Source organism: Lepidochelys olivacea, assembly GCF_965140295.1.
Source record: "Lepidochelys olivacea isolate rLepOli2 genome assembly, chromosome: 2".
Taxonomy (NCBI): domain Eukaryota; kingdom Metazoa; phylum Chordata; order Testudines; family Cheloniidae; genus Lepidochelys; species Lepidochelys olivacea.
Window position 1 is genome coordinate 7,251,332 of NC_140412.1, and position 12,464 is coordinate 7,263,795.

At 47.5% G+C, this 12,464-nt stretch overlaps 1 protein-coding gene across 3 annotated transcripts in view; it reads left to right on the plus strand.

The window, feature by feature from the left end:
- The window catches only part of LOC311516100 (t-SNARE domain-containing protein 1-like), a 698,551-nt gene that overhangs the window by 179,697 nt on the left and 506,390 nt on the right, over positions 1–12,464 (plus strand). For all 3 annotated transcript variants that reach the window (XM_084619794.1, XM_084619795.1, XM_084619793.1), the window contains one exon: positions 6,997–7,118. In XM_084619794.1, the coding sequence (XP_084475920.1) occupies positions 7,034–7,118 (85 nt within the window). In that variant the 5' untranslated portion in view covers positions 6,997–7,033. The remainder of the gene's footprint in view (positions 1–6,996; positions 7,119–12,464) is intronic.

Here is a 12,464-nt window from a genome sequence, read left to right on the forward strand (position 1 = left end):
TGTGATCAGTCTGTCACCTACATAGGGGACATGTATCTTGGCTTTTCAATCTAGGAGGCAAAAGTATAGTAAAACCCAAAGGCTGGAAATGGAAGTTTGCACAGTTCAAACTGGTAGTAAGATGCAATGTTTTAACTGTGTGGAACAGCTCACCAAAGGATGTGGTTTATTCTTCTTCACTTGGAATCAAAATGGATGCCTTTCCAAAAGATATGCTCTAGTTCAACTAAAGGCTGTAGAGTCTGATGCAGGGATTAGAGCGTGAAATTCTCTGGCCTGTGTTATATAGGTACACTAGATGGTCCCAGTGGTTCCTTTTGGTTTAAAATCCTATGAAGAAGAGTGTCAAGTTGGTCAACCAAAAACGGAGGCAACCATTGTCACAAGTCACTTCTGAAAACCTTGGTGTAAGGGACTTGCCCATAGGTTTTACAGCAAGCCTTTAGCAGAGGTGGGAACAGAACTCCTAGGCTGTTGCTCTAATCACTGCACATATTCAAGGATTAAAATAATCCTAATCCTGAGGTGTGTTTGAGAAATAAAGAGGGACCTAGTTCTGGTACTTTTTGTTGTGGCCCTGCCGTTCCCCAGGGAGGAGAGATGCTAATGGAGGAACTCACGGCAATAAAGTGAATCCATAAATAGAGCTCGAGGTTCTTCATGGATGGGAAATTGGTAACTTACCCCAGAGGAACAGCCTGTATAGATGGGTGAAGGTAACAGTATTGCTCATCCTAAATTTCCAAAAATCATGAATCAGGATCCCCCAAATCCCAAAATTTTAAATAAGAAATTGTGATTATTTTCATTTGTCTTCTGGTTTTGAGCCGGTAGGATTCACATTTTCAAACTTTTCTCCACAACTGTGAGGGCTCAAAACGTATATTAAAAATAATAATAATAAAAAAACAAAACAAACCTGAGATCCTGTCAGGATCACATGACTCAGGAGGCAGGAGCTTTAAGAAAAAGAGCAAATGTCACAAAACTCACTGAGGGTTCCCAAGACTGAGAGAACACCATAGTCTGGGATTAACATCACTCGATGGAGACACTTATGTGGGACTAGATTGAATGAAGCTGCTCTGGGAGCTGTAAATTCCACTTTCCTGTGCCTGCTAAGCCCCCTCTAGTAGACCTCTCTTGTGGGTCTCAGGCAGGGACTCTTGCTGCGCTGGGTAAGAGCTCTGGCAATTGGAGTGGCTGATGGTAAGTAAGATGCTCCATCAACATGTTCTAAGGCCACACCTCCTTTCTTGTTAGTGCCACCCACCATTTGGGCGGCAGTAGCCTCCTTTGATCACCCTCAAAGGGAACATTGTGGCCCCTTTACACCAATTCAGCCCGCCTTGGTGGACTTTCCATCGCTGGAAACCGACCTTGTGTCTTTTGGTGGCCTCGCTTTGAAGTGAAGCTAGCTTTTGAGTGATATGCAGCGCAGAACAAGCTAACGCCCCGATCCTGGAATGGGATCTTTGCAGGCAGAGACTGGTTGTGTGCAGGCCCAGGAATCTGCCCACACAGATCTGATGGCAGGATCAGGCCCTAATAATTCAAGAACAAGCCAGAGTCCTCAGCTTTTGATTCCCCGTGATGCGAGCAGGAAAGCTGTAGCTTTTCTGGACTCCTCCTGTGCCCTTTTGTCTGCATCTCACCTGTCTAGATGATGACTCTGCCTGTCCCATCAGAGAGTGCTGGGCTGACCTAACCTAATGGGAAGATAATTTAGTATTTAGTCCGTGGTTTACAGCTCCCTTTTCATTAGCTGTATGTGAGTGAGTGGTTTGTCTGCCACACGTGGCCTGTGCACCAGGGGTGACTGCAGTCTCTCTCCTCTTTGACCCATTAGGCCCATATACAATCTCCGCTAACTCAAGATTTCCAGAGCTGTATCCACTCCCAAGCAGATGGTGTCTGTTGCTTCCCAGCCCCCAACACATCATCAGGGAAACTTTGGGTCTGGTCCATTAGGCAACACAGTCTCTCAGTTTGCATTAATAACGCAATTCAGAATAAAGTTGTGCTGTGTCTTGGAAGGATAAATAGCAGAGGAATTAGGAGGTGTAATTGGGTGTCTCATTCTCCACATCACCTGTTTCTTTACCCAGGGCCACACAATCGGGGGTGGGGATCGGATGGCAGAGCAAAGCGTTTAACACAAGTTCTCACTCCTAGACTGTGTCTCTGAAGATCAGAGCCCTCAGGCTTGGTCTCCTCTTGCTCCTCTCATGACTCCTTTTCCTCTAGAATTCCTGCCTCCCTTTCCTAATCACATTCCCAGCTGGAGGGCAGGGCGATCCTAGGACTTTGCTTCCGTTCAAAAGGGAGGAAGTGATGATCCAGTAGTTAGGCTATAGAGTTCAGGGCCAGAAGTCTGACTGCCTTTATATCACAGGCCGCCAACACCACTCAGCACCTGCTCCCTAAACCCAACAGCTATTACAGCTCACAGGAGACTAGACTGCTATATGCCACAGGGAGAGAACAGGAGGGACCGAGGTGCACCAATGCCCGAGGCCCCCTCAAAGTCAGGGAAATGATGAAGTGAGATATACCCAGATAATCCTGGTAAGTGATGCACACCCACATGCTGTGGAGGAAGCTGGACCCCTCCCCCCACTCCCGGTCACTGCTAATCTGACTTGGTGGGAAATTCCTTTCTGACCCCCCACACGGCGATCTATTAGACCCTGAGCATGTGAGCAAGAACCAGCCAGCCAAGCCCCTGAGAGAGAGAGAGAAAGCTCAGTGCCACCTGAAAGCACTGGCCCTCCCCATCCAATGTCCGATCTCCAGCCATGGCCGTCCCTGATCCTTCAGAGGAAGGAAACAAAAATACAAAACCAAACCAAAAACCCTCCCAGAAAACGTGCATGGGGAAGGAATAATCCCTTCCTGACCCCTGCCAGTGGTCAGCTGGAACCCTGGAGCATGAACTTTCGGAACATAAGACAGAAACCAGAGGGCTGCTGAGCCCTGCCCCCACCATCACAAGGAACCCTATCATACAGTCACACTCATCAGTTTCTCCATCTCGCTCTCAAAACTAATTAAGTTGTTTTCTCCCCCAGCTCCTTTTGGGAGGCTGTTCCAGAACCTCACCCCTCTGAGGGTTAGAAACCTTCTTCTAATTTCCAGCCTGAATTTGTTTGTGGCCAGTTTATCGCCATTTGTACTTGTGCCAGCATTGTCCTTCAGTTTAAATAGCTCTGCACTCTCCCTGGTGCTTACCCCCCGATGTATTTATAGAGGGCAGCCAGATCTGCTCTCGGCCTTCTTTCTGCCTGGCTAAGCAAGTCGAGCTCTTCCAGTCTCCTCTCATAGGACAGGTCCTCCGTTCCCCGACCATCCTCAGAGCTCGTCTCGCCCCCTGTTCCAGTTTGAGTTCATCTTTCTTGACCAGAATTGCACACAGTATTCCAGGTGAGGTCTCACCAGAGCCTTGTGCAATGGCATTAATACTCTGTCTCTGTCCCTGCTGGAAATGCATCTCCTGATACATCCTAGAATCACATTTGCTTTTTCACAATCGTATCACATTGCTGGCTCATAGTCATCCTCTGACTGAGCCTCACATCCAAGTCTCCATCCTTCTCTTCGCTTCTAAGTGATGAACCCCCAGCTTGTAGCAAAAATTCTTAATATTAGACCCTAAGTGCATGACCTTACTTTGTACTATTTCTGTCACTAGCCTGGGACTCAGAAGACCTGAGTTCAGTTACCTGCTCTGCCACAGACTTCCCGTGTGATTTTGGGCCAATCACTTCGTCTTTCTGTGCCTCCGTTCCCCCCATCTGTACAATGGGGATAACAATCCTTCCCTGGCTCACAGAGGAGTTGGGAGGATAAGTAGATTAAAGATCATGAGGAGCTCAGATACTGCAGTAATGGGGGTTGTAAGTAAAGCTACATTTTAGCAGAGGTATTTTTATTGAAAGTCACAGACGGGATGCAGGAAATAAACAAATCATGGAAATGTACACAGGACTGGCATTAGGGGGTAGCAATCAGGGCGATTGCCTGGGGACCCCCGCCACAGGGGGCCCTGTGAAGCTAAGTTATAGGTGGCGGGGCTGAATTAGTGAAATTTTGAGGAAGTCACAGAAGTCTTGTAAAATCACAGAATCTGTGACTGATTTTAGCCTTAGTTATAAGTAAGGCTACGAGTCTGTCACAGATTCTGTGGCTTTACTGGACCTCTGTGACTTCTTCAGCTTCAGCGCACCGTAGCAGCGGGGCTGGAGCAGGCTATCTGCCCCCCGCCCAGGAGCAGTGGCCTGGGGCTGACAGTCAGCCCCATCTCCCGAAGCAGTGACCCAGGGCCAGCAGTCAGCCCCTGGGGCTGGAGCATCGACCACCACCACTGGAGTAGTGGCCTGGGGCCAGGTCAGCCCCCAGAGCCAGTGGTTAGCTCCTGCTGCCGGAGCATTGGCCCAGCGCCGGTGGTCCCAGCGGTCAGCCCCCATCGCCAGAGCAGGGGCCAGTGGTCAGCCCCCAGGCTGGTCAGCAGCTGCCCAGAGCCAGCAGTCAGCCCCTGCTGCAGGAGCAGCAGTCCTAGGCTGCCGGAGCAGAGGCTGCCACTGCTGGGTTGCCCCCAGGGGCCGCCAGAGCAGCGAAGTAGCATCCAGGGCTGGAGCAGTGGCCGGTGGGGGTCCCACTTTTAGGTGTCCCCCCCCGGTGTCTTTAGTAAAAGTCGTGGACAGATCGTGAGGTTCCGTGATTTTTTTTTTTTTTTTTATTGCCCATGACTTGTCTGCGACTTTTACTAAAAATACCCATGACAAAATCTTGGTTGTAAGTATCTAGATAGAAGTGTTGTCTTGTGAGTCCTAGCTCCGGTTCCCAGCTCTGTCACTGTGTGCTGCAGTTTTACTCAGCTGAAAACGTACCTGCTTCATGGGGATGTTGAGGCCTAATTAATGTTTGTACCGTGTATTGAGATCCTCAGCTGAATGACACTAGAGCGGTGTGAGGAACTGTATTTATTGTTCTCTATTAGTTATGCTTTTTGTATTGGTTCGTGCCTTTTGATTCCTGTACTCAGTTTCTTTTTCACTGTAGCTTCTCTTGTCTGGCTTCTCGGAGCTGAATCTCCCTCTAGGGCTATTCCAGCTTCGCTCCTGGGGGCCAAGTGTACGGGAGGCTGGTTCTGCCGCAAGGCCTAGGAATCTCGTGGCACATCCCCTCTGTGCAGAAATGCCGCTCAGCTGGTGGATGAGATCTGCAGCTTGACAGGGAACTGGAGTGCAAATGGGAGTCGATTAGCTCTTAGCTTTTTTTTTTTTTTTCTTGAGGCAGAGATAAATTGCCCTGCTCTCCGTTTGTGTGGCATTTGCTCCAGTCGGAAAAGGGCAGTAAGTGGCTCCCCTGGGATGTCACAGATTCCATTGCCCATACTAACGGCAGCAGTAATTTTGCCTGGTGTCGTGTAGCTTCAAAATAAAAATGTGCAGCAGCTGCCTGTGGCCAAAGTCCAAGTGGAGGTGTGGGGTCCGGAGACTCTGGTCTTCCTGCAGGATGATTGAAATGAAGTGCTGCAGTGCAGACCGCTGAGCCGATTCACTGCAACAGAGACTTCGCCTGTCGCTGCAGGCTTTGGTAGCTGGTACCATGAATAAATTGAAATGAATAAATCCCTAATTCATACAGAAACTGCTCTTTCGTACCTTCGATACACCTAGGCTAGATCATTCATAGGTAACTCCAGACTTGTATTTTCAAGCTCTTTCCAAAACGGGGCACATGCGTTATCCCCATTGTATGCACAGGCAAACTGAGGCACCAAGCAGGTGTCTTTCTTTCCTGAGGTCACACATCGAGGCTCTGGGAATAGAACCCCGGGTCTGCTGACTCCCCACCTCCTGCCTTAGCTGCTGGGACCATGCTGCTTGTGTATGTACGTGGGGGTGTCTGGGTGTTTATTATACCCTTCACCCCAACATGCAGACACAGCTGATCAGCTCCCAGTTCCTGCCATCTCCCATGCTGCAGGCACCATTTCCAGTGAAGGGATCTCCACTGAGCAAGGACAGAAAAATCATTGTTGTATGGTCCTCCTCACGCTCTCAGCAGGGAATCTACTGTCACATCCATCAGCCCCATCTGCAGCCAGAGAGCTTCTCCATCCACTGCCCTTCTTCCTGGCCTCACCACCACAAGCAAGGAGAAGGGGCTGCCGTTTCCATTTCTGCTCCCTGGGAGTCGGGGAGCCAGCACCACTTGTCATGCTGCTTCTTCCCCTGTTTGCCACTTCTGCCACTTCCTGGCTACCTACCAACCCTGCCTCAGCACGTTGGTCCTTATTTCTTTGGGCCATCAGGTCCACAGGGCCTCCAGGGTGAGTCATGTTTGGCCCTTCAAGTCCTGGGATCCCCTTGAAATAATCTAAGGCTTCTGGGGCAGTGGTTGCTGCATTTTGCAGAGGCAAGGAGGAGGTGGAGGAGGAGATTTAGGCTTGCAGCTGCCAGAAGTGTATTGAATTCAGTCCATTGCTGCTTGATGCAGCATCTTTTTACAGGCAAGGAGGAATAACTCTGGCTGCAGTTTTTGTACTGGAGGCCCAGGAGATTATGATACGGCCATAAACTGTCTGTCTAGAGCTCGTCAAGCCTGCAGTATGACAGATAGACTCCTGTCCAGCTCTGTAGCGAAAATGCTGCAGAAGGCAATGGCTGCCTTCCTTTGCTAACACTACCCTGCACTTGCCTTCCGCCTGAGGATCTCAAAGCACAGTGCACACGGTAATGAATGAAGTCTCCCAACCCCCGAGGTGTTACGCTCATTTAAGGCACAGAAAGGGGAGCTGATTTACCTGAAGTCACACAGCAGGTCATTGGAAAGGCTAGGGACGTAACTAAGGAGACATGAGACCCCTCCCCTCTCACTACTGGTGGACAAGGTTACTAGGAAAGCTCTGGGCTTTGTTTCCTTTGCAGGATCTTTTAGGCAATGCTTGTGGACTTTAGCCAACTGTTCTTTCTTTGTGTCCTTTTTCAGCCTTAAGAGAAAATCTCCATTCACCGCTGTGTAGAAAATGTCTTATGGTTCCATTGATGGGAGCGGATTCGGAAGCCGGAACCCCTTTGGAGGTCCATCGAGACAAGGATATCAACCCCTAGGTAAAGTATTGATTGCGTGCTGTACTTTACCCTACCTGACTACGCTGGGGAAGGCAGTTTTAATTGCTAATGTATAACAAGGCTGATGTACCTCAGTAGACAAATGCTACACTATATGATAGATCATTTTGCGTGGTGATTAGGTACAAGGAAGTCAAGTTAAAGATCTCCTCCAGCCCCTCTTTTTTGACTTCAGTACTGAGAGCTAGACAGAAGATGTGAGTTGCTTTTCAATTGCTCTCACAACACATCATAAAATATCAAGACACGTCATGCAATAAGTCATAGGAATGTAGCATTGCCTAGGCAAATTATATTGTTGGTCCCTCTAGACTAGTGGTTCTCAAACTTTTGTACTGGTGATGCCTTTCACACAGCAAGCCTCTGAGTGCGACCCCCCCCCTTATAAATTAAAAACACTTTTAAAAATATATTTAACACCATTATAAATGCTGGAGGCAAAGCAGGGTTTGGGGTGGAGGCTGACAGTTCATGACCCCGCATGTAATAACCTTGGGAACCCCTGAGGGATCCCGACTCCCAGTTTGAGAACCCCTGCTGTAGACCCTGCAGTAGCCAGTACCTGATGCTTCAGAAGAAAACATACATCACCACTGCGCACCTAGTTACTGTACAGTGCTATGTAGTGTGTGATTGTTCCCTGAGCAGCATGCTGCCCTTTCAAAGCACATGATTTAATCACCATTGTTCAATCTTTTAGGGCTATCTTGTGCAATCCTTATGTTGAGGATCAGTTGTGCAAATAGTCCCGCTGACTTCAGTGAGGCTGTTTGCATGAGTAAGTAGTGACCAACAAGAGTAAGGGCTTGTCTGCATTGCTGGGTAACACGTGCTACTGGGGTGTGATTTCCAAAGCGCACGAATGTGTTGCACATTAATTGACCCGTTCAGACCTTGCTGGTGCACTAAAGGTTCCTTGGTGCGCTGAAAACGATAGATTAATAGAGCTGAAGGCCAGAAGGACCAGCAGATCATCTAGTCTCACCTCCTGTCTCTCCCAGGCCACCAGCACCCGCACACTAAACCTAACAATTGAAATTAGACCAAAGTATTACAGCCCACAGGAGACAAGACTATTATGTGCCACAGGCAGAGCTAGGAAGGAGGGAGGTGCACCAATGCTTGAGGCCCCTGCAGTGGCAGCATAATGATTAAGTGAGATATATCCAGATAATCTTGGCAAGAGACCCGCACCCACGTGCTGCAGAGGAAGATGAAAAACCCACAAGGTCACTGTCAATCTGACCCAGGGGGGCATTTATTTCTCTGTTCCACATATGGTAGACCCCAAGCATATGAGGAAGAACCAGTCAGCCAAGCACCTGCGAGAGAGAGTGAATGCTCAATGTCACCTCACAGTCCTGGCCCACGCTGTCCTGGGTCCCATCTTTCGCCATCTGCATCCCTGATGCTTCAACGAAAGGGGACCAAAAACTCGCCTAGAATGCACTGCGGGAGAGGAGGGGAGAAATCTCTTTCTGACCCTTGCAGGTTGACCATGGGAATCCTTGAAGCACGAGCTTTTAGTAATATAAGACGGAAAGAGGAAGTGATCCCCACCCAGGGCAGTGTGCTGAGCTCTGTCTCTGATCATCACAAGCAGTCGTGAATTTGGTCAGCTCTCTCTGATTAAGTTGTTTGGACTCATGGCTCCTATTGGGAAGCGGTTCTAGAACCTCACCTCTATGATAAAAACCTTCTTCTAATTTCCAGCCTGAATTTATGGCAGTTTATACCCATTTACGCTTGTGTAAGCATTGTCCTTCAGTTTAAATAGTTCTTCACTCTCCCTGGTGTTTACCCCCTTGATGTATTTATGGAGAACAAACATATCACCTCTCAGCCTTCTTTCTGCTAGGCTAAACAAACCTAGCGTTTCCAGTCTCCTCTTGCAGAATAGGCCCTCCAGTCCCCTGATCATTCTAGTAGCATTTCTCATTACCTGTTCCAGTTTGAATTCATCCATCTTGAACATTAACATAATGCTGTTCCAAGTACAGTGCAGCACCTTAGTGTGCTTTAGAAATCACACCACGGTTGCGCATGTTCCTATACGGTGTAAACAAGCCCTTAAGGATTGCACCGCTGGGCTCTTAATTTGCACCGCTACTGATGTTGACAATGCTCTCAATCTTATTTAGCTCCAGTGACAATATTTAATTCAGTAATATCTTGCAACAGTGAGTTCCCCAGGTTGGCTTGTGGTCTAGGTGAAGATATATTTTTGTGATTCTGTAGTTCCAGCTTTGCAATATCATTGGCTGTCTGCCTTGTTCTAATATAATAGGATGTGTGAGGAATGCTGGGGGCTGCTCAGTTTTCACGATATCCTCAGTTTTGGGGCGTGATCGAATTACTGTGTTGCATATTATGATGCTTGCTTTTGCATGTTGCATGGTGGCTCATTCTGCTGGGTTTGATTCCAGCAGAATGTATCAGTCATTGAACTAGTGCATATAACATGAGTAGCATGGGTGAGAATTTAGTGTACGACGTTGTTTACCATATATGTTCAGCTGGGGTCTTTTGCTTGCAGCGTTTTTAGAGGCATTTGTGGGGACTGGAGATAGAGCATTTCACGGGCAGACATAGGATTCTGTTCCTGTCTTCTAGGTGTATTTACAATGGGAGTGATTGGAATGATGTGCAGAGGGAAGCTGGGCATGATGTGTCCACCGTGGGTAGTTTACCTCACAGGGATGCTGCATCTAATCTGTGCAGCGTGCTATTACATTACAGCAGTGGGCACAGAGAGTCACTCGGTAAATACATGCAAACCCAGAAATAACATTTAGCAAATGGCTGCACTTTTCTTTTTTAACCAAAGCTCAGAAATAATCTCCCTGGCCTCCCATCCCCTTCTTTCCCGAGAGGCTTTGGAAATGGTAAAGTAAAAAGAGGCAAAGCATCCAGATGTCAACCTGTATGTTTTAAATGGTCTCTAATGCACAGTGTGAGGCTGCACTTTATAAACGCAAACTCATTATACAACTGTCATGACACAAAGGGGAGCTAATGACTGCAACCTCATGCTTTAGCTTTCTGAAAGAATTTGCTCTTGTGTCTGCCCTCCTCTGAGGCAGACAGTTATAGGAAATGTGTATCCCTATCGGGTATTATGGGGAAAAGGGGGTGGCAGACTTTTCTGCTCAGATACCACGGTAATGAGTGAGCTATGGAAACCTGGAGAGAGCCGTGGGCAGGAGCATGGGGGTGTATAGCATTACTGATGGCAAGGCTGCTTTCTCTCCACTCACAATGATGGGGAGCTGATTCCTTGGTGCATTCCCATGTGTGTGGAGGGGGGTATCCTAGTGTATAGTCCACCTGGTGGTCCTAGAGCAACATGGAGAGGCTGTGATGCAAGGGAAGATTCACACCTCTAGAGGAGCTGCGATAGGCTAGGCAAAGAGGAGGGAGGAGGGCCCTGCCTATCCCAAGCCTATCCTAATCTCAGTGCACACGCCCCCTAGGTAATTTTGCTGTCACTGTGCATCTTCAGCGCCATTGAAGGGCTGACGTTTGCCATTTTAGCAGGAGACCAAACTACTTTGTATACATTGCTATACAGTGGGTGGAAACACTCAGATGTTCCAGGAAGGGGGCTCAAAAACGGACCTAGACAGGTGCTTTTTGGAGTTTTAAAGTCTACATATTTTATTCTAGGGATTACATCCGTTTAAAAAATCATCCATTTTAAACCAGCAAATTATCTTCCCTCTCTCACTAATTATATATAGGTGATCAAAGCAGAAGGAGTTTTATAAACCCCATTTGCTTGTCACAGTTTGTGCTGGTTGATTTCGTGTGAAATCCACCCCTGTGCAGAGAGCCTGGGTGAAGCCTATGCACCATGGTAGAGGCTCTGTGCTAGCACTTTGCAAATGGGCTGAAAATGTTCCACGAGGAACGTTTCCTTGTGTCCAGTCAGGTGTTCCCACGAGAAGGGAAATAAAAAGTGGAAATGTTTTCTGGGTTTTGGTTTTCTTATGAGTTTTGGCTTTTTTTTTTTTTTTTAAACAGAATTTTAAGTACTGAGCCAAATTCAAGTTTTTAGTTTTAAGCAAATGCTCCTGGAAGGATTAACTCTCTGGAAGTGAAGCAGAATGGGGTATTCTGGGAAGCCAAAGAACAGTGACCGCAGAAGCCCAGAACGCAGGGCTAGGTTAGTGTTGAGTCTTTGTAAGATGTTATCTGGTCCACAAAACTTTGACATGGAGTCCATCCTTCCCCACTCTGAACTCTAGGGTACAGATGTGGGAACCCGCATGAAAGACCCCCTAAGCTTATTCTTACCAGCTTAGGTTAAAAACTTGCTCAAGGTGCCAACTTTGCCTTGTCCTTGGACCCTATGCTGCCACCACCAAGCGTGTTAAACAAAGACCAGGGAAAGAGACCTCTTGGAGACGTCTTTCCCCAAAATATCCCCGCAAGCCCTACACACCCCCTTTCCTGGAGAGGCTTGATAATAATCCTCACCAATTCGTACAGGTGAACACAGCCCCAAACCCTTGGATCTTAAGAATAATGAAAAATCCATCAGGTTCTTAAAAGAAGAATTTTAATTAAAGAAAAGGTAAAAGAATCAGCGCTGTAAAATCAGGATGGAAAATACTTTATAGGGAATTCAGATTCAAAACACAGAGGATCCCCCTCTGGGCAAAACCTTAAAGATACAGAAAACAGGAATAAACCTCCCTCTTAACACAGGGAAAATTCACATAAAACAAAAGATAAACTAATCCGCCTTGCCTGGCTTACCTATACTGGTTGCAATATTGGAGACTTGGATTAGGATGGGTTGGAGAAGATGGATTTCTGTCTGGCATCACTCAGTCCCAAGAGAGAACAAACAAGTAAACAAAGAGCACAAACAAAAGCCTTCCCCCCCCCAGCACCCCCCAAGATTTGAAAGTATCTTGTTCCCTTATTGGTCCTTTGGGTCAGGTGCCAGCCAAGTTACCTGAGCTTTTTAACCTTTTACAGGTAACAGGATGTTGTCTCTGGCTAGGAGGGATTTTATAGCACTATATACAGAAAGGTGGTTACCCTTCCCTTTATATTTATGACAATCCCTCCTGCTCTTCTCAGGCTGTGTTCAAGTACAGATCGAAGAAGACAGGTAGGTTTATTTTTCAGGCAAGTGGAAGTGAATCTTTGAGTTGCTCAGTAGTGTGCGTACTTGCTTGGCTTTTGAAAATCAAGGGATTGCCTGTCTCTCTGGCTTGCTGATTCCTTCTTCTCTCCCGGGCCCTGTCGCGTGTTCAGTGCTTTAGGTGCTTTCTAAAATTTTAGAATGGAAGCAGGAAGAGCCTTGGTCTCATT